Genomic DNA, 27,879 nt, shown 5'->3' with positions numbered 1-27,879 from the left:
AGTTCTTAATTTATGGTAGTGTATATTGCAACTGACAGTTTCAGTTAGTGTTAAAAGATTGTGATTTAGATAATTATAGCCGCCTAAAAAGTGTTTTTTTTCCTAAATAGTTTGTGTTGATACCAGGAACATATGAAATATTGTACCCCTATTACAATTTTAACTACCTTTTAAATATTAAGATTTTTAATGCTGCTTGTTATGTTTGGGTATTGACGAGGCAGGAGACCAGGTTAGTGACAACAGCTCTTTAATATAGTGTGACCCAGCAAAACTCTGGAGAAAAACCTCTCCTTATATACACTTCAGCCTGAGGCTGCATCCAATCAGAGACGAGATATTTCCCGCCTAAAACTCCCGCCAAAACTTACAGTAATACATTACACTCCTTCCCTCCCAGAAGGCACTTTGCCCCTATTTGCATACTACTTCTCTACGTAGTCCTGCAGGTACGTGGGGCGTCTCCTGACTCTCCCGGACCTGCGCAGTTCACTTTCTGGAGTTGAGTCGAGCGTGCGGAGGGACTTTTCGTTCCTCTGAGCTCCTCCTCCCGCCATCCGGCCCTGGATTATTCGCCGGCTCGGACCTGCTGTCCTCTAGAGGGACCGGAGGGTGTCGCTGGACCTCGCCTGACTCAGATAAGTCTCTGTTTGGTTCTTTGCTTACGATTTCTGTTTGTTCTCGGCTCCAGTCAGCTGTGGGGTTAATTAAATCATAGTCAGGGCTGGTCTCGCCTAATTCTGCCTTATCGCTCAATCTGTTTCTTAATTGATCTATGTGGCGCCCAGATTCTGCCATCGTCTAGCTCCACTAGATAGGATTTGGGGCCCGTTTGTCTATGACTATCCCCTCTTCCAGCTAGGGCCGTCGCTGTAATTATGTGCCCACACTGTGTCTCCTATGTTTAACTCTCGGATTCTATCTGGTTTTGTTTTGAACCCGTCCTGTATGTAGTTGGGTGTAGCCGGTCTAGTGGGCATCTTAGCTTCCGCCCATTAATAGCTCGGCTGGGCTGCGGCCAGTGGCCACACAGGGGTCCTGTGTTGGACAGTTAGGAATGCGTCGATTTGTGCCTGCCAATCGCCGGGCCGCTTCGTGATAGCGCTTCTTTCGCACTCCGAACAAATCGTTCAGCAAGGCCGTTCGACGTAGGGTGGAACGGCGCTGAGAGGGCATGTCGGATGCCCTCTTCAGCCAGGTACCCTTCAAATAATGCTGCGGTGAACTGTGGGCGTTATCGGACACGATGGTGTCCGGTAGCCCATGTGTGGCGAAAAGGTGTTTTAGGGCTGCAGTGACAGCTCCCGCGGTTGTGGATTTCATTAGAATGATCTCCAGCCATTTGGAGAATGCATCTACCACAATTAGAAATGTTTGGCCGTGGAATGGGCCGGCAAAGTCAATATGTATGCGGGACCAAGGGCCCTGGGGTTTCTCCCACTCCAACACTGGGGCCGTGGGAGGTAAGGGTCTGGATTCCTGACAGACTTGGCATCGGCCTACCTTGTCACTGATTTCCTGTCCATTTGGGGCCACCAGACATAGCTCCTCGCTAACCCTTCATCCTCACAATTCCTGGGTGACCCTCATGCAGGAGTTCCAGGACTTTTTCCTTAGTTTTCGGGACCACTACCCTATCCCCCAGAGCAGGCACCCCTTGTACAGACAATTCCCTTTTTCTTTACAAACTCTTTAAAACGCCGCCGAGCGGGCCATCCCTTGAACCCATCCAATCACAGTTCTTAATACAACGTCCCGGTATGAGGCCCGAGCCACTTCCTGAGATGTGGCTGGGCCAGAGTCCAAAGAGTCAATTAGTAGAACGGGTGCGCCCGGGGTGGGGTCCTCGATTTTCCCTGGCAATGGGCATCTGCTCAGTGCGCCTGCATGCCCCAACTCCTTTCCAGGCCGATGTTGTAGTTTGTAGGAGTAGGCGGCCAGAAAAATAGTCCATCTGGTCAGTCTAGGTGAGAGTGCTACTGGCGTTGGGCGGTCGCCAGCCAGTAACCCCAATAGCGGTCTGTGATCAGTGACAATTTCAAAGTCTCGCCCAAAACGTATTCGTGAAATTTTTCACCCTGACACTATTGAGAGCCTCCCTATCTAGCTGGCTGTAATTTCTTTCAGCCGGGGACATCGTTCGTGAATAGAACGCTATAGGGGCTTCAGTGCCGCTTTGGGAGTCTGTGGCTAAGTACAGCTCCTACTCCATAGGGGACGATCACAAACCAATACTAACGGCAGTCTGTTGTTGTATTGTATTAACAGGCTATCGCTTGATAGCAAACTTTTACTGCCTCAAATGCCCTATTCTCTGACTTCCCCAAGACCAAACAGTGTTTTTCCTAACAACTTGTGCAGCGGTTCAGCAACGGTTGCTTTGTTTCTTAAAAATACAGCATAAAAGTTTACCAGACCCAGGAAAGCCTGGAGTTCTGTCTTGTTTTTGGGTGCTGGGGCTCTCTTTATCGCTTTGACTTTGCTCTCAGTGGGTGAATTCCATTCTTATCTATCCTATATCCCAAAAATTCCACTGACTCGACCCCCACCTGGCATTTTTTGCTTTAACTGTCAGGCCGGCTGACCGAAAATGGCCAAAACTTTCCTCAGCCGCTCCCCAGTTCTTCCAAATTCTTCCCGATACCAACACATCATCGAAATAGGGCACGACTCCTGGTAACCCTTGTAGGAGTCGCTCCATCAAATTTTGAATAGCCCCGGGGCCACACTCACCCCAAACTGTAACCGGGTGCACTTAAAGGCACCCCGGTGCGTTACAATAGTCTGGGCTTCAGCTGTGCTAGCATCTACGGGTAGCTGTTGGTACGCTTGTGCCAAGTCTAATTTGGCGAAAACTTGTCCGTGCCCTAGTGAGTGCAATAAGTGTTGCACTACTGGAACTGGGTAGGCGCTCTTTTGCAATGCTTTGTTCAAGGTAGCCTTGTAATCAGCGCAAATTCTTATGGACCCGTCTGGTTTTATAGGGGTGACGATTGGCGTCTCCCATTTGGCATGGTCAACTGGCACTAGTATCCCCTGGCTGACTAATTTGTCTAACTCTTTGTCGATTTTAGGTTTGAGTGCAAAAGGAACCCTCCTTGCCTTTAACCTAATGGGAGCTATTTGGGGGTCTAAATTGAAGGAGATAGGGGTCCCCTTGTACTTGCCTAAACGGTCCTCGAATACGTCTGCGAATTCCTCCATTAGGGTGTTTTGCAGGTTGCATCCGTCCGTGGACGCCAGTCACCCCATTCCCAACGCCCGGAACCAGTCTAGCCCCAACAAGCTTGGCAAGGTTCCTCGACTAACGTGATGGGCAGGGTCTTTTCGTATGTCCCAGATTTGACCTCGACGGTCGTTGTCCTCGAACAGGGATGCGTTGCCCTGGTAATCCTGCACCGGAGCCGTTGTTTCTGTAGCTTGCGCTTTGCGATGTGTGGCAAGGCTTTCACAAAAGTGTCCCAGGACATGATTGTGATAGCTGATCCTGTGTCTACTTCCAGTCGGCACGGTACGCCTTCAATTGTCGGGTTTGTGAAGATCTTTTCTTCGATGCGGTAGCTGCGTGGTCTATGGTAACAGTCATTCGGTTTGACTTCGCGCTCTTTCTTTCCTGGCCAATCGCTGGTCGCCTCGCCGATCTCGCGCCTGATTGGCTGGTTTGAAATTTCGGAATGTGGGGTTTGCATCTCTGACTCAGAGCCGCTCTGATTGGCGATTTGAATTTTCGGCGGAAGGTTGGGGTGCTCGGCAGACTTGAGCCAGGTGCCCTTCCTTTCACACCGCCGCAAATGGCGCCCTGAACTTACATCTTTGGCGCTGATGTCGCCCGCAACTTCCGCATTCCTCCGGGTCTTCCTTGTCGATTTTCCGTGTAGTGGACTTCTTCCTCCTCTTCGCTGGTTGACTCACGATAGGTTTCTTCGTGGTGGACTGTGCTCGCTTTGCGCCCGCCATCGGCGTGAGTCGCTTTGTAAGGTGTCTGCTGCATGGTTGGACATCTCATGGGCTCTGGCTTCGTCCAGGCGTTTGCCAATGTCAGGTTGCTCTTGGCTAGCAACCGTCTCCTCAAACGGATGTCTCTGACCCCCCGTATAAGTTGTTCCAGCAGCTCTTCGTCCAGATCGCGGTACTCGCAATGCTTGGAGGCTTGTCTCAGGGCTGCCATGTAGTCGCTGATAGACTCGCCTTCTTGTTGCCTCCGCCCCCAAACTCGTACCGTCGAGCGTATTTGGACGGGCTGGTGCGTAGTGATTCTTCAGGAGGGTCTGAAGGGTCTGCCACGATACGGAGTGTAGCGGTGTTGGCTCCGCTAGGGCTTCTGCGACGGCGATGACTGCGGACCCACAGTGGCTTATGAAGTAAGCCCGTTTGCGGTTGTCGGAGACTCCCTGTAGCTCGTTTGCCTCCAGGAAACTTTCAAACGGGTCATATATATTCCCCATGTCTCCTGGGCAGGGTCAAACGGAGTGGGTGGCGTGTAGCCGGTCATCGCTGCATTCGCCATCACCTTGCTGGGTTTGATTCTCGTAGTGAGTTCAGCTCTGTTCTGGTGCTCTGCCTCAAGATCCCACCTTCGTCGCCAATGTTAAGTTTGGGTATTGACGAGGCAGGAGACCAGGTTAGTGACAACAGCTCTTTAATATAGTGTGACCCAGCAAAACTCTGGAGAAAAACCTCTCCTTATATACACTTCAGCCTGAGGCTGCATCCAATCAGAGACGAGATATTTCCCGCCTAAAACTCCCGCCAAAACTTACAGTAATACATTACACTGCTCTTATATGTGGGCTATTATCACATTATACAAAGTCACAAAACTAGAGGCAGATCTGCCTGGATGAACTTCTTGCGTTCCCCTCAGTCCCAGCCAAGAATGAATCATAAACTCAGAATATCACCTTACCGGAATTTCAAATGTTTCCTGTGTATCATCCAGCATTTGGACTTTGATAGAAATAAGCTTTCCTGTAGGTGTTGAAGGCAGTTTCTGTCCATGTTCCAGAGTACTGATGCCAGCATTCTCCTGAACTCCTAGTCGAGATCCTGTTGTCGCTCTTTGCTCCACTTCACCCATATCTGAAGAGACAAGCTTCTACTTCTAAGAGAGGGCAAAGACAAAAAAATATGGCACCATGTTAGTTCAATTATTCTTAAACTTCAAGTGACTTACAGCCACAACTTAGACTAGAATTTCTTTGTTAAGCAATGCAGTTGTTAAATGAGTCATGCCCAATTTTATGACCTTTTGTGCCATGGTTGTTAAGTGAATCATTTCAGTTGCTAAGTGAGTCACACAATCTTTAAGCAAATCCGCCTTTTCCCATGATTTTGCTTATGAGAAGCCACCTGAAAGGGTTCCAAATGGCGACCATGTGATTCCAGGATGCTGCAGCCAGTTTAAATACATGCTGGATGCCAAGCAACCAAATTGTGATCGTGTGGGGATGCTAGGTTGGTTGTAAGTGTGAGGACTGGTTGTAAGTCATATTTTTCAATGCCGTTGTGACTTTGAATGGTCACTAAATGAATAGTTGTAAGTCAAGACTACAACTATTCATTTAGTTGTAGGCTACACAGTAGATCTAAATCAAAATGAAAGAAATATTTCCTAATAAAACTAAGAAAATTGTTTATCTGAAATGACAATGGATTGTGAATTATTCATGTTTTTATTAATCAGTCTTCACAACAAAAATTACTCAAAAATATGTAAAGTAAGAATGATGATGATACAATCAGTCACTGGCTGTAATGTACTTGGAATCCTAAAGAAATCATGACAATTAATGAAGGTATGATCAGGATTTTTTGGCTTTAATATTGCCTAAAATAGTTATTTGCTTTTTTAGTTAAAGCAAATCCAATTAATTTATTCTGGAAAAGAAATTCCAGTCAAGGAACTGTTCCAACGATTTTACTGTAAGTTAATTGGTTTTTGAACTTTCTGGTTTTTTTAGCAGGGTTATATATTTTCTACTCTTTGTGGGTAACAGTTAAGATGATTCTATGAAACACTGCACTGTAGCTGATGGATGTGAATGTTATTTGTCTGATATACCAGATCATTATTTTGTCTTTCCTTTTGCTCTTCTGATAGCCAAAATGAAACTTAGTTCAAGTCTTCTGCTATTGCTCATAAGCTATCCTTTATGTCTTTTATGAACTCATGAATTATAATTCCTAAGGACATAACAAAGTGAAAGATATGAAAGAAATAAAATGTTTTCCTGAGTGGCACACTTATAAGTATAATTTATCACAAGCACTGTTTTTGAAAATCACACAATGTTTATTAATATACAAAAAACTTCTGAAAACATTCATATTTCAAAATATTCATTATTGTGAAAGCTTTCGCTGCAGGCAGGCTATTGGTTGGATGTTAGTTCTTTTGGTGTTTTTTTTTTTTGCATAATTAGCTATACAAATTTGGGTATTTTAAAAAAAGGAAAAGGTTCTTAGCCAAGAGAACATACATTTTTAATTGATTTCTGCCTCTGTGTTTAATGAAGTTGAAGTTACCGAAGGCTATGGAATAAATATTTGTTTGCTTCACTGCAATTAAATTTCAGGTATCTGAAACAAACAGCAACTTCAATAAAGTTTAATAGGGTATTATTTTTCCCCCACGTATTATCTTAGGCCAGAGGTGTCAAACTGGTGCCCCATGGGCTGAATGCGTCACGGCCAGGCCACGCCCACTCCACCTCCGTGAATGGGAAAAACATCACGAAACGTCATGTGATGGCAATGTGACATGGCAAGTTTGATACCCATGTCCTATGCTAATTATTTGATAGCTACAAAATGAAGCACATCCTCCTGCATTGAAGCATGAGGACTCACAATTATTAACCTCCCCATTAAGTTTAATCTCTCTGAGTCAAGGTAGATCAATAATTGTATCCTATTTGCTGTAGGAAACTTAACATTGATTATTCTCTTCTATTTATAGCAAGGTCTGAACAGGTAGTAATATAGAACTGAGTTTGACTGATATTCAAAAACGTTGGGGTTGAATTTGGCTCAAACTTCCAGGGCTGTAGCCTGAATTGAGAAGCTTAAAAATAAATCCCAGCAGAAAACAGTGGCAAACAATTTCCATGTTGTTGCCAAGAAAACAACATGGACTACTTAGAGAGAAGTTGTTATGATTAAATTTATTCCAAGGCCATTCCTATATGTGAGGAGTAGGAAATAAACAAAGTTTGAAAAGGTCTTGAAACAAGTATCTAATTACATCTTATATTAATCATTCAGAATGTACTTCTCTATTTTACTCTAGAGTAAGTCCAATGACATTCAGGGAAGAGTGGACATGGACAGGTTGTTGGGGCGGTTGAATGCTACCACATGTTTATTGGACCCGTGCCCTTCCTGGTTGGTGCTGGCCACACAGGAGGTGACACGAGGCTGGCTCCAGGGGATTATAAATGCTTCTTTGATGGAGGGTGTTTTCCCCGCCGCCTTGAAAGAGGTGGTGGTGAGGCCCCTCCTCAAGAAGCCCTCCCTGGACCCGGCTGTTTTAGGAAATTATCGTCCTGTTTCCAACCTTCGCTTTGTGGCGAAGGTTATTGAGAGTGTGGTGGCATGTCAATTACCCCAATACCTGGATGAATCTGTCTATCTAGACCCGTTCCAGTCTGGCTTCCGACCCGGGTAAAGTACGGAGACGGCTTTGGTCATGTTGGTGGATGATCTCTGGAGGGCCAGGGACAGGGATTGTTCCTCTGCCCTGGTCCTATTAGATCTCTCAGCAGCTTTTGATACCATCGACCATGGTATTCTGCTGCACCGGTTAGGGAGTTTGGGAGTGGGAGGCACCGTTTACCGGTGGTTCTCCTCCTATCTCTCTGACCGGTCACAGACGGTGTTGGCAGGAGGGCAGAGATCGACCGCGAGGCCCCTCACATGTGGGGTGCCGCAGGGGTCGATTCTCTCGCCTCTCCTGTTCAACATCTATATGAAGCCGCTGGGTGAGATCATCAATGGCTTTGGGGTGAGGTACCAACTGTACGCTGACGATACGCAGCTGTACTTTTCCACCCCAGGCCATCCCAACGAAGCCATCGAAGTACTATCCCGGTGTTTGGAAGCTGTACGGGTCTGGATGGGGAGAAACAGGCTCAAACTCAATCCCTCCAAGACGGAGTGGCTGTGGCTGCCGGCACCCCGGTACAGTCAGTTGCAGCCACGGCTGACTGTTGGGGGCGAATCATTGGCCCCAGTGGAAAGGGTGCACAACTTGGCCGTCCTCCTGGATGGACGGTTGTCTTTTGAAGATCATTTGACGACTGTCACCAGGAGGGCTTTTTACCAGGTTCGCCTGGTCCGCCAGTTGCGCCCCTTCCTTGACCGGGATGCCTTATGCACGGTCACTCATGCTCTGGTTACCTCTTGCTTGGACTATTGTAATGCTCTCTACGTGGGGCTCCCCTTGAAGAGTACCCGGAGGCTCCAGTTGGTTCAGAATGCAGCTGCGTGGGTGATAGTGGGAGCCACATGTTGCTCCCATGTAACACCTCTCCTGCGTAGTCTGCACTGGCTACCTGTGGTCTTTCGGGTGCACTTCAAGGTGTTGGTGACTACCTTTAAAGCGCTCCCTGGCTTAGGGCCAGGGTACTTATGGGACCACCTGCTGTTACCGAATACCTCCCACCGACCTGTATGCTCGCACAAGAGGGACTCCTTAGGGTGCCGTCCACCAAGCAATGTCAGCTGGCAGCCCCCAGGGGGAGGGCCTTCTCTGTGGGGGCTCCCACCCTTTGGAACGAAGTTCCCCCTGGACTTCGGCAACTGCCGGACCTTCGGACTTTCCGTCGAGAGCTGAAGACCTATTTATTTGTTCGCGCAGGACTGGCATAGGATTTTAATAGGATTTTAATTAGTTTTAATGTTTTAACATTCTATAATTCGGGGTTTTATTTTAAATGTTTTAATTCGGCCATTTGTATAATAAGTTTTTTAATTATGGTTTTATGTGTATATTGCTGTTGTTTTTTATTATGGCTGTAAACCGCCCTGAGTGCTTCGGGAGAAGGGCGGCATAAAAATTTAATAAATAAATAAATAAATAAATTTAAGCTTTCCTTTCTCAGCTAGAAAATTCCTCAAATTTGTCCCTTGTTAATAGTTCCAGTAATAAGCTGCAAATGCAAGTGAGAGGGATGGGTAGTAGTCTCTTTAACAATGTTTATTTGAAAAGAGATGTGTTACAAATATTTCAGCAATTAAACTATTTCTCATTTAGAACTGATTCATGGAAATTACAGTGGAAAATTTTGGACATTAATTCATTAATTCATTCCAAGAGGCAGTTTTAATTCTTACAGAAGCAGGATATGTACAAAACATTAAGTTTCTACAAGTGGAAAAATACAAATATAATGTCTTCTGGTAATAAAAAATGATTATTAAAGGCACAGCAGCTAAAGCCAGCCTTGTGTTGTTATATAAACAAAGGACAAAGTTTTCCTATAATTATTACAGATGTGATTGCCAATTATAATTTTGGCTTCAATGGTCCTATTTATGAAGTCCTAAACAGAGATTATGAAGAAATACAATAGAATCTTAAGTAAGAAAAGTACCTAACCGAAATGACCTATTACAAAGAAAGATAAGGAATTGAAAAGAATAGCAAAAGAAACTATATCTGTTATGATTAAAAAATCTCCTGATTTAGTTAGCTTCACTGTCCAGAAACAGTAAAACAAGATATTTTTGAGACTTGTGTAAAGCTCATGTATTCTCAGGTTCTGTTTACTGCTGGCCTAAGAAGAAAGTAATTTACACAAATGTTACTACCTGTCATTTTACTCAATCTCATTTTATTCACAATACATGTAATCTCAATCATATTTTCAACTGGGAAACTGTCAGTATCTTAGACCAAGCTAAATGCAAAAATGCAAAGGTATTTAGCAAGTGGAAGCTTGTCACTCAGGCATATCAGTCACCAACAGGCACATAGAGATAAAAACCAGACACATTTACACACCATTCAAAAGAGACCATAAAAAAGATAGGCAGCAAACAAACCAAGTAGAACACATCCTCTTCAGCAGCCAACTGAATTAAGCAGAGATTAACACAGACAAACTATCAAACAGAAAATATCCCAAGAAGAAAATCAACCCCCCCCCAACATTGACAGGGCAAACTACTTTATATAAACAAGGAGTAAACATGCTTGCACTGATATTATCTGGTTGGCTATGTATGCAAACAACCAAGCTCAGAGAGCACTAAGGACTTCACAGTTCAACCCTGAATTACTTATTATCTTTTATTGGTAACATTTATAGTATATCAGTCTGTTTCTTTTGCTAGTTACAGAGTTGATCATCTGTGTTAACCAGAGCTGGCAAATGCCCAGTGGACTCTGATGGAGGAAGAAACTGCCAATACATCTTGAGCTAAATAGAAGCAGGGTTTCTCAGTCTTGATGGTTTTAAGGTGTGTGGACTTCAACACCCAGAATTCCTCAGCCCACATGTTGAGTTGAAATCCATATATTTCATGCTGCTAGTATTGAGAAATACTGATTTAGAGGAATGTATGTAAATTTTCCATGTTTGGAAAATTGGCTGGAAACATGTGGAAGAGGCCTTCATCATGGAGTGGATAGAGAATGGCTAAAATGATGATGTAAATTTTATTTATTATTTTATTAATTTTTATGTCACCCATCTCCCCAATAAGGTGACAAGTTTGAATACTGATTTAGACCAACGTATGTATTGTTGGAGGTGTGGGAGTATCCATTACACATTCCTGGACTTCAGTCTGGCCTGCAACTTTCCATAGAACAAAAACCGTAGAGGTTAGCTTGTCAATTGAAACATTCAATATGGGGGAGTGATTGCCTATTGCAAAATATTAGGCTATGCTTGCTTTCTTAATTATAGCATTTCAACTGTATAAGCAATACACTACCTGATATCTTCCATAAACCTTGACCTTCCAAGTCCCACCAGACCTAAATGTCAGAGCTAACCTTAAGGGAAATATAATGCAAATTATCTAAATGTCACCAAGTTATTTGAGTGAAATTATTTAAAACTGGAAGCTAAAAAGTTGTCTCATGCAGCCGTTTGTTTCTGTAAAAATAATAAAGACACTGATGGGTCTTTTAAAGCAAATTTATTTTTATTCTGTCATAAAGATTGCATGGATCAAGGCTATTTCTTCAGATGAACGGAGTAAATTTAGCTGTCAAAATACGCATTTTTATCTTCACAGTAACAGAATTTTATTTATGAGTAATCTTTCATTTACTAAAACGATCAGATACATGGAGTATTTCTCTGAAATACAAACATGGTTAGAAATGGAAGATAAATAATAAAAGAGAAATCAAAGAAGATACAAATTCTGGTAAGACTTTATCCATGAGGAGGAAATCAGAGTAAGTCCATTGCACACATCCAAGCAATGTGAAGAACTAGCTATTCAACAGAGCATAGATAAAAACCTAATATTTATTAATTGAGCTTCCCAGTTTGAGAATAGAAGATATTTTAAATGGTAACATTTTATGTTTATTTTTTTTAACTATTGAATAATTCTACCCCAATTTCCCAATCAAAGCAGTATGGTACTGGACTTAATTATCTAATTTGAAATAATGTAGCATTGATAGAAGAATGATTACATGAAGAACAATCTGCTCAACAATTAAACAATTTTCAAGCTTATTGGAGGTAGTGATAGTTAAAACTGCACTTTCTTGGTTTAAAGGGAACTAGTTTATTTTATTTGCATAGCTTCTAGAAAAATAATTTTCAAATCTATATTCACATACTGCTTCATGTCCTGATGATTTCAAATGTAAAGAACTACCATAATATATTATTTTAATTATCTTTGAAAAAACACACTTTAAAAGACTTTAATTCTAAATTATCAATATTTTAATATTTCTTTAGTATCATATTTTGTCACAAAGTAAGCCATTTACAGAGCTTAAAAATGTTTAATTAAAAATATTTCATATTTAATTATAATCCATTGAGTTCTGTGGATCTCAGCTGCTCAGAGTCACTTGTTAGCAAGCTGGGCAGCATATAAATTTAATACATAAAATAAATAAACTCCTGGCTGAATGCTCTTAGGTTATACCCTTAAGCGCACATTTCCACTTTCAGACAGCTGAGTAGTTAATACAACCCATGAGCTACAATAAGCACCTTTCAATTATTCCAGAATACAAGAAGATGAAATAGAGTCTTGGATACACTTGCAGCCAAAGTTTTCAATTCCATTTTAATGAAATTAACAAAAGAACAGATATATGAAAATTGTAATGGAGACCCTATTAAAAAAATAAAATTCATGTACCAGCTGGAAAACATCACATTCACTCAGTTATGTACAAATAGTTCTTGACTTATGACCATAGTTAAGACCGGAATTCCAGCTACTAAGCAAGCCAGCTGCCAAGTGAGTTCCACCTTATTTTACAACATTTTTTGCCATACTTGTTAAAGGAACCATTCCAGCTATTAAGTGAAGCACGTGGCCATTTAGCAAATCCAGCTTCTCCCATTGACTTTGTTTGTTGGAAACCAGCTGGGAAAGTCATAAATGGAGATCACATGACCCTGGGACCCTGCAACCAGTGAAAATACATGCTGGTTCTCAAGCACCCAAATTGTAACCACGTGATTATGAAGGTGCTGCAGCGGTTGTATGCGTAAAGGACTGATTATAAGTCACTTTTTTCACTGCTGTGGTAACTTTGCCTGATCACTAAATGGATGGTTTTATGGTTTTGAGAACTACCTGTGGTCCTTTAAAGTAAATGTCATGGAAGATAAAGAAATAAAAATGTCTTAACAATTCTCAAGAAAAGAACTCACAGCATGCTCACTCCCTTGGTATAATGTAAACACCTTTCTTTAAAGGCAAGAATATTTAAATTAAGAAAAAAATAACTTAATTTCAGTTTTCTGCAACAATAACACAAGCTGCAAGTTGTAGATACATATATTACGTGATACTAATGTTTGGAATATAGACCTGGTGTCTGCCAGAAGTGTGCTAAAGGACAGCAATTTGAAAAAGAACACCAATGAAACATATTAATATTGAATAAAAAACAAAAACAGCCAAAACTTATTTTTGGAGGCAATTCAAGACTACTTTCAATTTTGGAAATACAAGAAAGTTGGCACCATTTGAATTTTTATTTGGCTTCATTGCTTTCTACCTCCACTCTTTCAGCTTCTGATGGGAACAGCTATCCAGTATCTTCAGAAAGGCTTCATATTACCTATCAAATACACAGATTTATGTAAAATATTTGTTCCAATCTGAAATAATTGCCTTTAGTAATTCACTCCAGTCTGTTGAGGTTATTTTAGTCTGCAGCTGCAAAACACTACAATAATCCTTAAGGATTAAGCAACTTAAAGGCTAAAAGGTATAATGTCAGAAGGTTGCATGAGCTATAGCTTATCCCTTCATTGCAGCATCTACAAGTCTCTTCCTAAGAATTCCTCAAGCCATATTTTGGAAGTTGATAAGACTATAAATCTCTTGCATAGTTATTTGTAAGAATGCTACTCTGCCAACATAGGTATCAGACTAATGTTTTTCAAACTTGGCAATTTTAAGAAGTAATGGACTTCAGTTCCCAGAATTCTCAAGCCAGCATGCTGGCTAGAAAATTCTGGGGGTTGAGGTCCACATACTTTAAACTTGCCATGTTTTAAAAACACCGTCTTAGGCCTTTCTTAGAAAATAGGATTTTAAAAAATGAGACAAGCTAAGCTAATGTGGTACAAAGTCCCCAGTAAGTTCATAGCAGATAATAGAGTGCAAACTCAGCTATTTGTTGTAGGAATTTAGCACCCACCCCCCTCCTAGAAGGATGAAATATTCTAGGAAATATTTAAAAAAGCAGAATATTATACCTTCCTGGATGAGAAAAGGAGAAACATGCTCTTGGAAAGCGGCCCCCACCTTTGTTAATATCCCCAGAAAGAAAAAAGACATCTTATCTACAACACAGAAGACCTTCAGCTCCAGGGTGATGGGATTAAGACATGGCCCTCAGGACATGATAGGATTAGCCTCTACCCATTTCACCACATGGCACCTGGGAAGATTACATCAGCCAGCAAGGCTCAGGCAAGCTTGAGGGACAACCTACAATGTTAGCTAAGACTCCCACCCCCTGGGAGTCTGACAACCAATCAGGATACTCTTCCTGTGCCCCAGAAAGTTCAAAGCTCAGAAAAAGCATAAAACCAGGGAGCACACAGGATCTCATCCCTTTTCTGTTCAGGAACTCAAGCCATGTGATCCTGACCACCATTAAACTATCTTTCCAAGCAGCCTCCATGTTTCCAGTGTCTTTGTCCCCACTTGGAACTGAACCCAGATGGATATTTCTTCCAACATTGTCTTATGATAAATTGGTGATCTATTGTTCTCCAGTCAACTCACAGACATTTCTTAGACGGCCACTCTCTCATCCTCCTGAGGGAAGTCACTGTGGTTTCAAGATTTCTGTAATAGTCACTAGTCCAAAAATTTGGCCTTCCCTTAACTGTAAAAATTCAGGGTGCAAAAATTGGGAAAAAATTAAGAAGAAATCTTTCCTCTCCTTTCCCTTTGTTTTATTTTATTTGGATGTTCCCTTCCCCAAAGGAAAAAAAAAGACTGCAATGTATTTATTTTAATAGTGTCCTTTAAAATGATACTTAAAAGAGTTAAGATGTAAAATGAATCCATATTTTAAAATGTGTGAAATCAATCAATAAAGCTTGCAAAAGTATAAAAGCCAGCTACCAAGCCATACACTATATATTGCCAATTTTGCATCCATTTAAAAATTCTTTCAGTCCCATATAATATTTTTGATGGGATTCATTATTAATCAAGTGTTATGAGGATGGATATAAATGTAAATTTGGCTTTTAAGACCAGTATCCACAGCCATCTGGCTAGGTTACTCTCCGAATATTCTGGGTATGCTGTAATAGGCCAGTGAGAAATGTGACAAACTTGGAAATTCAGTGGAAACTCCAAATAGGATTGTAGCCTTATACAAATCACTCTTGCTAGAAACGTGATGTCACATTTGCAGCTAATTTTATGAGTTGCTTGAACTCTTTTTATAGTAGATTATATTAGGTGGCTAATGAACACATCTAATCATTATTTCATTCTTTCTGACTGAAAAGGAAATGTATAACTGCATAATAAGAGACATTGATTAAACATTGATTAAAAACAAGAGAAATAATTCTATAGTTATTTTAAATTTATCCAAAAATGTTAGTGAAAAGTATTTCCCAATTACGGAGATTTTTGCCAGAAAAAAAATCAATACATTCTGCCTGAGATGCTTTTAAATTAAAATCTGTATGCTAAGTGTTAAGTGCCCTACTACATTTTTGTAAAATTCTGAATATGGGTTGTACAATATATTGACTATTGGGAGTCTGATCTGATAATCCTGATAACAACTTCCCATTCATACTCCTTTTCTGATCATCATCATAATTACTCTGAATATTTGGGTGTACAAGAAGTAAGTGTACAGTTCAGATACATATATGCTATATGTAACTCAACAAATCGTGATATAGAAATTTGTTTTCTACTCAGTCATATTGTCAATCTATTTAGTTATATATTGCCAAACTATTCTTTGTATACATTTATGGTGAGCTAGAGATGTCAGAGTCCACATCTGGAAAAATTGTGTTGTTTTATCTGAACTAGTAGTAAAACTCTACGATTTCAGAATAGGCGGCTCTATTCAGCAAACTTTGACTTACATCCCAAAAACTAAGCCAAGTCAAGAAGTATTTACCACTTGCCTTGAAATCCTAAAGCTACTGGTTAAACTGGGGACGGGGGGAAGGGGTAGGATCTGGGAAGTAGGCAATGACAATGCACTTCCAAAGGAGCAAACAAACTGTGATTAGGATTGACTCAAGGAAGTCTTTATCTTTACCTTGTTTGGAAATCCTAATGATTGATCTGGGCCTTTGGCATGCAAAGCATGTGCTCTATTACAGGGTGTGCTGTTTGGCCCACAAAGAAGCTACAGCATATATTATTACGTTTCCCCCAGCCTTAAAAATCTGAAATGTTTTCCTTTATTAAGTTAGCCTGTTTGTATTTCTCAACAACCAACCAAGGAAATTTGATTCATGTGTTTGTAATCTGATTAATTACAAAGTGATTACAAACTAAATGTACATTGGTTCCAAGTCCTATAATACATTAATATTTTGATCACTTCTTTAAGCAACATTTTTCTATTTTTTTCCACACAAAAGATGGATCTTTCACATCATTCAATATAGTTTTAGTGGCAACAGAACCACTTGAAAAGGCCCCGGTGGTTATCACATTCTGCAAAATTCAGAAATCAATTCGAAGTCACCTCCTACAAAAGAAAAAAAAATAAGCCAAAAACTTTAATAGCATCTCACAATGTTTTAAAAATTAGTAAGAAATGAAGATGATCTTCAGCACTTCCTTTCAAAATTCAATCTGGATTTATTTTCTATCCGATATAACAAGTATGGGAGTGTATTTGCAAATGTCCAATTTGGCAGTCATATTAAGTATTTCCTTTGAATTCCTGGAAAATATGTTTTCCTTTCAAAATGTGACCTCAAAAAATGTCAGTATCCTTTGACTAACACAGCTGTTTCACACAATTATATAGAATGTTTTTTTTCTCAACACTTACAGTTTAACTTATCTAGTATAATAGCACTTCTTTAGCTCACCATATCAAAAAGCAAACACAAAAAAAATGAAAAAATATTTTAAAAACCATAGGGAAAGTATTATAAAATATAAATGGCAAAACAGAATGCAGATCACATCTCATGAATAATAGGTTTGTGAGACATTATTTTCTGCAGTGCACATATTTCCTTTTTTCCCATCCTTTTGTAAAACAAATTTCTAAAATATAATATCCTGGAAAACTTCCTTATGGAAAATGATTCAAAACATTGTTTTTTTCCACCTCTTGGAAAGCTACAATATTTTCTAAGGGGTATTCTAATTCATTTATATTACATTTTTAATAAAAAAAGTGTCTGGCACTATATGAGGATGGCATTACTGTCATTCCATTTTGGTTGCAAGGATAGTCGTCAGACATTCAGTTGGGTGTGACCCTTGGCCACTCTATGGATCAGCAATCTCCATGACTTTGTGTCGCACTGCCTCCTTCAGATCTGCCATGGTCCTCCCAGTGTTCTTTATAGTGTCCAACAAGTGGGTATTAGAGTGGCTCCTTCTTCTTTTTCTATCACTCCCAGCATGATTAACTTTTCAAGTGAGTCAGCTCGCATGATATGCTCAAAGTATAGCAGCCTTTGTTTGGCAATCTTAGCTTCAAGTGATATTTTTGGTGAGGTTCAGTCTAGGACTTCTTTGTTATTTTTGCAGTCCATGGAATGTGTAACAGTCACCTCCAGCACCATAGTTCAAAGGCATCCACCCTTCTCTTATCTGCCTTTTTAGAGCCTAAGTTTCATAATCATAGGTAGCAATTTAGAAAAATTATTGCATTAATTAATCAATCTGCGTTTAGCTATGTTACAACTCCAGCCTCTTCTATTAAATAGCCAGGGCTGCTGTGATATATGAATTCTGGAGCACCCAAAAGAAAGGCAAGAACAATAAGTCAGCCTGACATGGGAAGAAAACCCCAAGTTCACATTCTGATAGCACTAAGACGCTAGTTTTCCTCTCTATCCAAGTAGCACACAATGTCTTTATTCAGTTCACCAATATCACAGTATGCCATGGGAAAAACATTTCACCACTAATGGTAGTGTACAAAGCGGTCTGTAACGTCTTATAGTTACATAGCTTGCCAAAATGATATTTGGTTCAGTGGCTGTTGTTTATAACTGTTTCTGTTGAAAGACGTTTGGAATTTGCAGAAAATTACAGCAAGCCAGAGCAATAAATCAGTTCATTCATTAAGATTCAGAAAAGATATGTGTTTGATTCCAGGACCTCAATTTACACAATAGCAGGGGGAAATCGGCCAATTCTTCCTCCTTCTATAACTTCCAAGCACACCAAACGGATTGAGAAAGTTAGAAAATATCATTCCATAAATAATAAGTATGCTTTTCACGGAAATATGGTTACACTCAGTTCATCTTGGTTTCTTCTAGTATCCAAGTAAGGAATATAAGTATAAAATCTTTGTACAGTTAGAGATTTCCAAAACATTGCAAATCAGTAACAAATATAAGCAGGGTATAAAATGACAGAGCAAAAACACAAAGCTAACACTATTTGAATAAAAACTGCACCAGCACCAGGGGTGAAATGCTCCCAGATCGGACTGGCTTGCGCGATCCAGTAGCGATGGTGGCTGCTGGTTCGGAGGACCGGTAGCAAAAATCCCTGGCCCTGCCCCCCTGCCTCTGCTGAGCCACACCATCAGCAGAGGGGTTTTTTTACTTTTAAAAGAAGATTTTGCTTCAGCCAAAACATGCCCTTAAAAGTAAAAAAAAAGCCTTTGAGGATCCCGTCCCTCAGCTGGGATCGGCAGAGCCTTTAAACTAAAAAAAAATAATTAAAGGCTACTCTGAGGATCTTACCTGAGTTCCTCATCAGCAGAACCTTAAAAAACATGTTTTCTGTGGAAAACATGTAGAAAAATTCCTTTTAAAAGAGTCTAAGACACTTACCTGATTACTGATCGACCTCATGGCTTTTTTCCCAGCCAGAAAGCCCCAAGTTTCATTTTCAGCACCAAACAGAACTAATCTAATTTAGCTAATCTATTTCACCACTGAGTGATTAATGCTGTCTGGCTGAGGAACTCTGGGAATTGAAGTCCACAATAAAATAAAATAAAATAATAAAATATTTGTGCAGCTTTCTGAGATTTGGTGTGTTTCTGTAGTGTTTCACTCTAACTACACAAACACACAAAATCTCAGAAAGCTGTAGTGGTATTGTGTGTGTGTGTGTGTGTGTGTGTCAGTTGTGTGTGTGTGTAAAGTGTGAAAGTTGGTTTTTGAGCTTTTTGTGGCTGTGTGAAGTGTGAAGTGCAGCTGCTTTTACATTGTGTGTGAGTCAGTTGTGTTGTATTGTGTTGTGTGTAAAGTGTGGAAGTTGGTTTTTGAGCTTTTTGTGGCTGTGTGAAGTGTGAAGTGCAGCTGCTTTTACATTGTGTGTGAGTCAGTTGTGTTGTGTTGTGGTGTGGTGTGTGTGTGTGTGTGTAAAATGTGAAAGTTGGTTTTTGGTACATCTTATTGTTTTTTTATACTTTATTATTTTTATTATTTATTGTTATTGGCCACGCCCACACAGTCATCTGACCAACAAGCCACGCCCACCAATTAAGCCACGCCCACAGACCCGGTAGGGAAAATTTTTAGATTTCACCCTGACCAGCACATATTTTGTCTCTGCATACCACAACAATTAAAAGGATGTTCTGGGCTACTAATCAGTTATCAAATAATTTGGGAGTAATGTATCAAAAGCAGCACTGAGTAAGTAGCAATGGAACTTTCAAATAATAGAATAGAATAGAATAGAATAGAATAGAATAGAATAGAATAGAATAGAATAGACTCATAAAGGAAGACTACCATATAAGTTGCATTTTATGAGTATAAAAACCTGGATTATTTGCAGGTAAACATTTCACATGTATCATACTGGATAATGGAGCACAGAATTTGAATCTTGACAACAGGAAATAACTGCAGTGAATGGGAAAAAACTGGAAAATACATTAAGGTGACCATCAACATTCAAGAATCTGACCGTCTCTATCCACATGAACAGCAAGTTAACATATACCAATTTTTAAAAGCACAAGAAACTCACTTCTGAAATGTAAATAATCCATAATGAATGTCAGTGTGAATCACATTTGAATGATACAAAGTACAGGCCAATGAAAGGATGTTAAAATAAACCATTTAAAAAAAATCAAGATTATAAATATATTTTCAACTATTTTCCAAGTCTCACAGCAGTTCACAGCATCAGGTCTTATTATTATCCCACAATATTTTCCACTAAATCTAACATTCCTGATTCATGCAGGAAAATGTACAATTGTGTTTGGTTCATCCCATTTTTTTTCAAAAGAGAGGAAATATAAAGTAGCTGTGATTCAATGATTACTGGACAAATGTACTTAAAGAACTAGCTAGGAACATATTCTATGCTATAATTAAAAATAATGCAGTTGCTTCAGCTAAGCAATTTTAAGTCCAGTGAGAGTCATATCACGGGAAAGTTCATTTCCATGCTTATCTCTGTGGATCAGGAGCTGGGCTAAGAATTCCATTATATGCCTCCTGGCACTACTCTTCTGTCTATTGTGCATATACATTATTTAGTAAACATGCATACAGTCCTAAAAAATTGCTCAGTGTCACTTGTTTGTAATGTCACTTGTTTGAAATATGGGGGGAAATGCTGAATTTATACACAGAGTGTTGGGGAAAATAAGAGTTTCACTTGGATTGCCATCACCTCTACATAAATTACAAATATTGAATTCAATATTGTCAGTGAACAACATATGTACAATGAGATTGGTTGAGCTCCCTCAGTGGACACCCCCTCCCAACACAATACAACTCACAGCAAAGACAAATATCCCTAATCCAATAAATCATATTAACAAAACACCCAGTCCTATTGCAACAGTGTGAACATGTTACACATTGTAGTTATGTTATTTCTCATTCAGGAGTCGGACAGCCTCCTGCCCATGGATAAAAACTGTTCTTCAGCCTGTTTGTGCAGCTGGCTATACTTCTATATCTCCTTCCCGATGGTAGGAGGGTAAAGAAGTGATGACCAGGGTGAGAGTCGTCCCTGGTTCAGTAACTCTGTACTGAGTATGTAATCCCATGGTGAGTGTCAGCTGTCATTTTGAATCCTCTAGAATCCTAGAACAGACCTTCAAGACTAAACATCAGCAGAATGAAAGTAACACTGCATCATTCTTATATTACTGAGGATAGCTAAATAAAAAATACTGGTTCTCATTAGACAACGATAGATTCATGCCATTATTACCAATAAGCTTGAAAATGGTTTTTAGCAGTGAGTCTAATTGTCATAATCATCAGCCTTACATCAATAGTATATGTACTGAATTAGATAATACCATGTTTCCTCGAAAATAAGACCCTCTCTTACATTTTTTTGAATCCCAAAATAAGCGCTTGGCCTTATTTTCAGGGAGGTCTTATTATTTTGGGGCGTGTGGAGCAAGACGGGGCTCCTCTTGCTGTCTTACCTGATTTCTAGCTCTGTCTCCCTAACCTTAACCAGACTGGCTGCGCATGCGATTATATATTTTTGGGGAGGTCTTATTTTCTGGGGAGGTCTTATTTTCGGGAAACACGGTACCAAGTTCAATGCTGCATTCAACAGGAAATTGTCGTTTTCTTCCAAAGTTATATCAAATAGATGTAAATAAAGTAATGCAATTCTAAAAAAAATCTTCACATTCCTTCTATATACTGTACTTCCAGAAAAGATTAGGAGAGATGCAAAGTCTGCAGTTGGGTGGAGATAAAGAAAGGAAAAGGAAAACTCTTCCCCATCATCTACCCTGGTTAATCTGAGCCATGAAGAAACTGTGATCCATTAGCAGTTCTTCTATCACAGTGTGGTGAGATATAGTGACAATCTTAGAGAAATTATGTGATGACTGCTACAAAAATATAATTACAGGTAGTCCTGGACTTACAACAGTTCTTTTAGTGGCTATTCAAAGTTACAATAGCATTGAAAAAAGTGACTTATGACCGTTTCCACACTTATGGCCATTGCAGCAACCCCAAGGTCATATGATCCAAATTAAGAGGCTTGGCAACTGACTCATATTTATGACAGTCGCAGTGTCCTGGGGTCATGGGATCAACTTTTGTCACTTTCTGACAAGCAAAGTCAATGACGAAGACAGATTCATTTTTGGTGTTAGTGACTTTAATAATTGTAGTGAATCATTTAACAAATGTGTCAAGAAAGGTTATAAAATGGAGCAAAGTTCACTTAATTTTCTTAATATATTTTATTACATAATATCTATCTCTGCTTTTGATCTCTCACGTTATACAATGTTTATAATAAAATAACATTTAAAAAAAGCCAAAGAAAGCTCAAGAAACACATATTGTACAATTAATATTATCTAGGCAACTTTTCATATGCTCGTAAGATGCCCAAGGAAATACTGACTATACAGCAGTCTATCCTCAACCATTCAGTTTGCTCAATTCAGACACTGCAATAGGCTGTGGTTTGCTCCAGAGACAGAATAAAGCCCAAACCATGTTTGGACTTTCTAAGGAATCCAGCAATCTACAGCTAGTCATAATTTTCATCCCCTTAGTCCTATTATGTTTCTTATGATACTGTTGCTGGGAAGAGTAATGGCTTTAGGTATTAGTCATCAAAGCAGCAAGCACAAGTCAATGTTTATGAAGTCATTTTAAAACAAGATTCCAGTTCAGGTTTGCTGGAAGATTATCTATTATATAGTCAATGCAGATTCTAGTCCAATTAAACACTGAATTCAGCTACACTAATTAATTAATTCAGTTAAGTTTCCTTAAGACCCATGATACTAAATTATATGTAATCTGATTACTTAAACATCAAACTGCAGAATAATATTTTTAATGTGAGTACATCACTGTTCGCCATACTTTTACTAGCAAAAAAGTTTGGAGAGACTGCTAAAAAACAGCATTATAAAATTATTTAAATTGGGTCATAGCCAACATCAACGGCTTCTCTCAAGATTTATGTTGGATGCTTTACAAGAAGAATGCATACCAAAAAGTTAAAATACAAATAAGCAAATAATCCTAGGGCCTAAGTACCGGTAGTTATCTTCTCATTCCCCAGAGACCTATTAATTTGAAAGTAACCTTGAGATCATGACTGAAAAGCTCATTACATTCAGTGTATCATGCTTCGGTTTAAAGAATGTCAAAAGCAATAAATGCTTTTTTTCTTTTTTCTTTTTAAAGGAAGGGAATAAAACTAAACAATCTTTATTTTTCATATTGAAATAACTATCGTGTATATGTGAACCTTCCGAGAGGTGCTTTGCTTCAATCATACCTTTCATAAAGCAATGCCTTGATAGGACTCTGTAAAGTGAAGTCCCTTCTGGCCTTCCAGAGAAGCCAGCATAGTACAGGGAAGGGACTGCTGGCCCTTCCTTGAGTTTCTGTATTTTGTCCTACAGACGACCTTTGTCTCTTCATCACATCAGAGGTGGGTTTCAGCAGGTTCTGACCAGTTCTGGAGAACGGGTAGTGGAAATTTTGAGTAGCTCAGAGAACCGGTAGTAAAAATTCTGGCTGGCCCCACCCCTATCTATTCTCTGCCTCCCAAGTCCCTGCTGATTGGGAGGAAATGGGGATTTTGCTGTATCCTTCCCCTGCCACGCCCACCAAGCCACAGCCACAGAACCGATAGTAAAAAATTTTGAAACCACCACTGCAACACATCCTTTCTCTCCAAAACAAATTCAATAGATTCACTATTTGTCCTGACTTAGTACTTTCTTGGTTGCATTTATATCCGACCTTTTCTGAAGGTATTTATACAGAGGCTTTCCTCTTGATTTTACTTTTGAAACAGCAATGCTGCAAAATAAATTGGGCTAAGGAAGAGAGAGACTGACCCAGTCACATAGCAAATTGTACAAGGGAATTCAAGTCTAGAACCACTTATTTTATCAAGAGAAAAAATGGAATTTGTTTCAAAGAGATTCAAAACCTGTGTGCATTTTGGCTGTGAAGAAACTAGTCCCCAACCATCCTAGAAACTGTAGTCGTCTCGCTTTCAAACTTCTTTGCATCCAGTTTGTAATATTTGTGCCTCACTAGATGGTTTGTTGTATGGGAAGTATCTTAGTTATGATAAACTGCAATTACACTGACTTATTAGCTAAATATATGTGGAAAAGAATTAATTCATGGAATGTATCTCTGACATGCAGCAGTCATCATAACCTATCAATTATTAAGGAGCAGGGATGCACAGAATGGCAAAATGTATGACCTGCATTCACAGAATAGGCATATCAATGATAGTATAAATACAAGCACAGCAAATACGTTAATCCAAAACATTCTAGCTATCCTAAACCTGTTCATTGATAGATGAGAAACACGAACTGCCTTGTAAATGCATTGAAATAATCGAATGTCTAATAATGTTAAAAATTCCAGTATTCTTTAATTTACTATGCTCCAAATGTTGCTGCTCACTGTTGGAGATGAGGTTGAGGTCAGATGAAGAGCATTCAGCTAAGAAAGAGTGAAATAGATAATATGGTTTCAGTGGGAGAAGAGCCAGCAGAGTTTTAAAAAGTCCTGTTGAACTACAGTGGCATAGAAGCCCCAGTAAAAAAATAAAATAAATGACAAATGGCAAGCATCCAAAACGTAAGAATGCATACCTTGATGAATGCATACCTTGATGAATGTATCTTTTCTTTTATGTACACTGAGAGCATATGCACCAAGACAAATTCCTTGTGTGTCCAATCACACTTGGCCAATAAAATTCTATTCTATTCTATTCTATTCTATTCTATTCTATTCTATTCTATTCTATTCTATTCTATTCTATTCTATTGATAACTTGCAAATGATACTAAGTTACCAGAATCTAATAAAAAAAATCATGTTATTTCTTGTCACAATGCTTTTCCATTCTATTCATTTATCTGTAAACTTCCCAGAGTCACTTAGGTAAATAAAATATCCAATTAGTTATAATTCATTAGGCACAGAATAATTGAGTGATAAGAAAATAGCTTATTTGTGAGGGATCTGAAAGTAGCTCATTTAATTTAGGAGTTGTGTACAAGTCATAATGTGTGCAGTCTCACTTGGTGTTCTCCAGATGTTTGGACTTCAATTCTTATTGATTCCCATGCAATCTAATAACAGGGAGTTGTCCAAAACTTCTGAAGGGCATCAAGTTTAGAAGGGCTGCCCAATGAAATGTATTTCATTTCTACTGACATCTGAAATATACCCATGACTAGAATATAGGCATGTATTCTAGTCCACTGCATGCAATTATAGAAATTCTTCCATTCTGTAACTTCCACCATTGTTCTGCTCAGTTTTCAAATTCACAAATATCAATGGTATTAAATGCCTGGTGCAAATATCAAGACATGATGTCTTTCACTAAACTGAAAGCTGTTGCACTTTTAATAGGCTACACCATTACTTCCCCAGAGTAGAATAGTTTCTTTCAAAAGAAAGATTTGGCTTCTGGTCAACCCCTTCAAGGTCAGGTTAAAAGATTTCAATACCAGAAGCAGAATATAACCCAATGCAGCTTTTGCCTAATAATTAACGAAGTGAGGCACAATCCACCAGAAAATTCCTCAGAACATCTGATTTATATTTGAGGTGTCCTGGCCCTGAACATCAAAATCTTCATTATGTCAGAAGAATAATTTGGGGTTCCAACTCAAGTTGGGGCTGTGCAAGAATAATTAAAAATAAGATCCAGACAGCTGTGAGGAAAGAAGAAATATTTATTCCTAAAAGCAAAACTGTTTGCCTTTAGGGGCAGGCTGCAGAGAAATGGGGTATAGCAGCAGATTTTTAGAGGGGGAGCTTGTCCAGGGTGAAGTGTCTATGTGACACCTGAGGGGCATGTGTGTGTAGGTAAGTTTACTCTTGTGAACATGCAGTTCCTGTGGAAGACCTAATTAACTCTGTGTTTGCGGACCTTATCCTTTGATATGCAGATTGGGTCTGGGTAAGGTGTTTGAGGAAGTTTGCTAATTTTAGTTGATTAATTTAGTTTCAAGCTTGACTGTCAATTATCCAGCAAAGGACACTGATTCTCAGACCATTATGGATCCTGTTAATATTTTAACGGAAGATGGAAACAGTGTACAGAATATAATACATTTGGATATAAAACTTCTCATAAAATAGTATGTCCCTTTGCCTTCTTCTGCCCTCCAAAAACACTCATGTTCCATCCCACCCTGCCACAGGATCTGGCCCCAAACCCTCCACCCTTTACCTTGAATCTCTGTACAAAGCCAGTTCTGCTCAGCCCCGCTACTTGGGTCACTTCTGCCTTTCCCACAATACATTTTCCAAAGTCCTGATCAGCTTCCCTTCCCAGGGGCAACACAGTCAACCTTCCACTGTGACACCAGACAAACCCAGGTCTGGTTTCTCACACCTAGAACACTCTCCCTCACCTTCCTTTGTGGCCAGCCCCACCTGACTGACGGCGGGGGGGGGGGAGAATAGTCGGGATGGTCATAACTGTGTGTCTCTGTCTGGAGACTGATAAGGTGTAAAGGACTTGGGGGAGGGGAAAGGGGGGCTAGGATGATGCCGTCCCCTCCTCCTCCTCCTCCACCGCCCACCGGCGGTCTATCCTGCAAAGAGCTAAGGGGCGGGGAGAGCAAAGTCAGGGGAGCCGGGAGCGAAAGCCCTTCGCGCGAACAAGTTCCGAATCCCGAAGAAACAAAAGGCACCAACTTCGCAAAGTAGTCTTTGCCTATATAAACCCGGGATGGGGCGGGGATGTTCTGGAGAACGGGGGAAGAGAGAGACCAACGCACACACCTTTAGCCTGCTTAAAGCCGATTTCCAGGGCAGGATATTCCCCCCACCACCACTACTCACATACACACACGCCGCTGAAGTGTCGCCGTCCGCTTCTCCCCACCCCCAGGCCGACCCCCGCCAACCAGCCCCTCTCCCCGCGCGCCCCCGGAGCTTCCCCCCTCCATCTCCCCACACCCAGCCAGCCGACGGACGCGCGCGCACCCCAGCCGCTTCTTTCCATTGTTTCCAAGTCCTGCGCCCCCCTCACCGTTCGCGGCGCTCCTCTCGGGCTTTTTTTCTTTTTTCTTTGCTCGTTGTGGTGGCCACCGGCGGCGCAGACAAGTCGGGGTGGCGGTCTCTGGAGGGTCCGAGCCATTAAAGGGTCCTCGAGGAGACGGAGGAGGAGGAGGAGGGGGCGGGTGCGACGGCAGCAGCAAGAAGGGAACGGGGGCAACACCGAGGGAGCGACGGGACCGAGGTCGCCATGGCTGAGGCGCGAGAGGAAAGCCAAAAGGCGCCCCGGCCAAAAGGGCGGGAGCGGGAGCTCGAGATGTCCAGCCGAGGGAAGAGCGGGGAAGCGGCGCAGCAGCTCCGGGTGGCTGTGGCTGCCTTCGCCTCCCTCTCCTTCTCCTCCCACTAGCGCTCCGGCCCCCGCCTAAAGGGGAGGCGGGGAGGGGAACCGCGGCGGTGTAGAGCCCCCTCCAGCGTCCGTGGGCGCGTCCTGCCCCTGCCACACAGCTTCGGCCCCCGCCTCCACCTCCTCTTCTCCCAGAAGCACAGCTCCGCCTCAGCCTCGAAGGGCCGGGTCTTCTTTTCCCGTGGAAACCACCTCCTCCCGCTGGACCAACCTCAGGGGCAGCCCGCGGAGGGAGGGAGAGAGGAAGGGAGCGGGGAGCGGGCGGGCCGTTTGGCGGCTCCGGAGGTCCTTGGACGGGCACGGTGTTTAGGTGTGCGCCTTTCCTGCGCAAAGAGGCGTGGCGGCGGCTACAAGTGTGCCAACCTCTACAGAGGGGGCAGCGCGGGATTGAATCCGGTACAAAGCGGGAACAAAGGGAAACGGATCGGGACGGTCAGAGCGGGCGGCTCCGGGTCCCGCAGCCTGGCTGAGGACGCCACCACCCCCGGCAGAAACTCCTCACCTCCTCTGGAGGAAATCCGATCAAATGTTTTACTTCTATAGCTGTTGAAAAGCGAAGGTCGTTTACCTTCTGACACTCCCAAATTGTTACAAGGGGTCCAGAGTAGCATGTCTTTCCCTAGGTGACGTTTCCCG

General features: G+C 41.0%; 1 protein-coding gene across 7 annotated transcripts in view; it reads right to left on the bottom strand.

Moving 5' to 3' along the window:
• FARP1 (FERM, ARH/RhoGEF and pleckstrin domain protein 1) overlaps positions 1 to 27,353 on the bottom strand; it is a 162,575-nt gene extending 135,222 nt beyond the window's left edge. For 4 of the 7 annotated variants that reach the window (XM_058185566.1, XM_058185567.1, XM_058185565.1 and 1 more), the window contains exons 1-2: positions 26,875 to 27,350; positions 4,907 to 5,101 (exon numbers count right to left, since the gene is read on the bottom strand). In XM_058185566.1, the coding sequence (XP_058041549.1) occupies positions 4,907 to 5,077 (171 nt within the window). In that variant the 5' untranslated portion in view covers positions 5,078 to 5,101; positions 26,875 to 27,350. Of the gene's footprint in view, positions 1 to 4,906; positions 5,102 to 26,874 lie in introns of all 7 variants that reach the window. The other 3 variants (XR_009155366.1, XM_058185564.1, XM_058185569.1) reach the window with 3 other exon arrangements.
• Positions 27,354 to 27,879: the final 526 nt, after the last annotated feature.

The sequence above is a fragment of the Ahaetulla prasina genome, chromosome 5 (assembly GCF_028640845.1).
Source record: "Ahaetulla prasina isolate Xishuangbanna chromosome 5, ASM2864084v1, whole genome shotgun sequence".
In the NCBI taxonomy this organism is placed as follows: Eukaryota; Metazoa; Chordata; class Lepidosauria; order Squamata; family Colubridae; genus Ahaetulla; species Ahaetulla prasina.
Note: the sequence above shows the minus strand (reverse complement) of the source record. Positions and strands in the feature narration are given on the sequence as shown.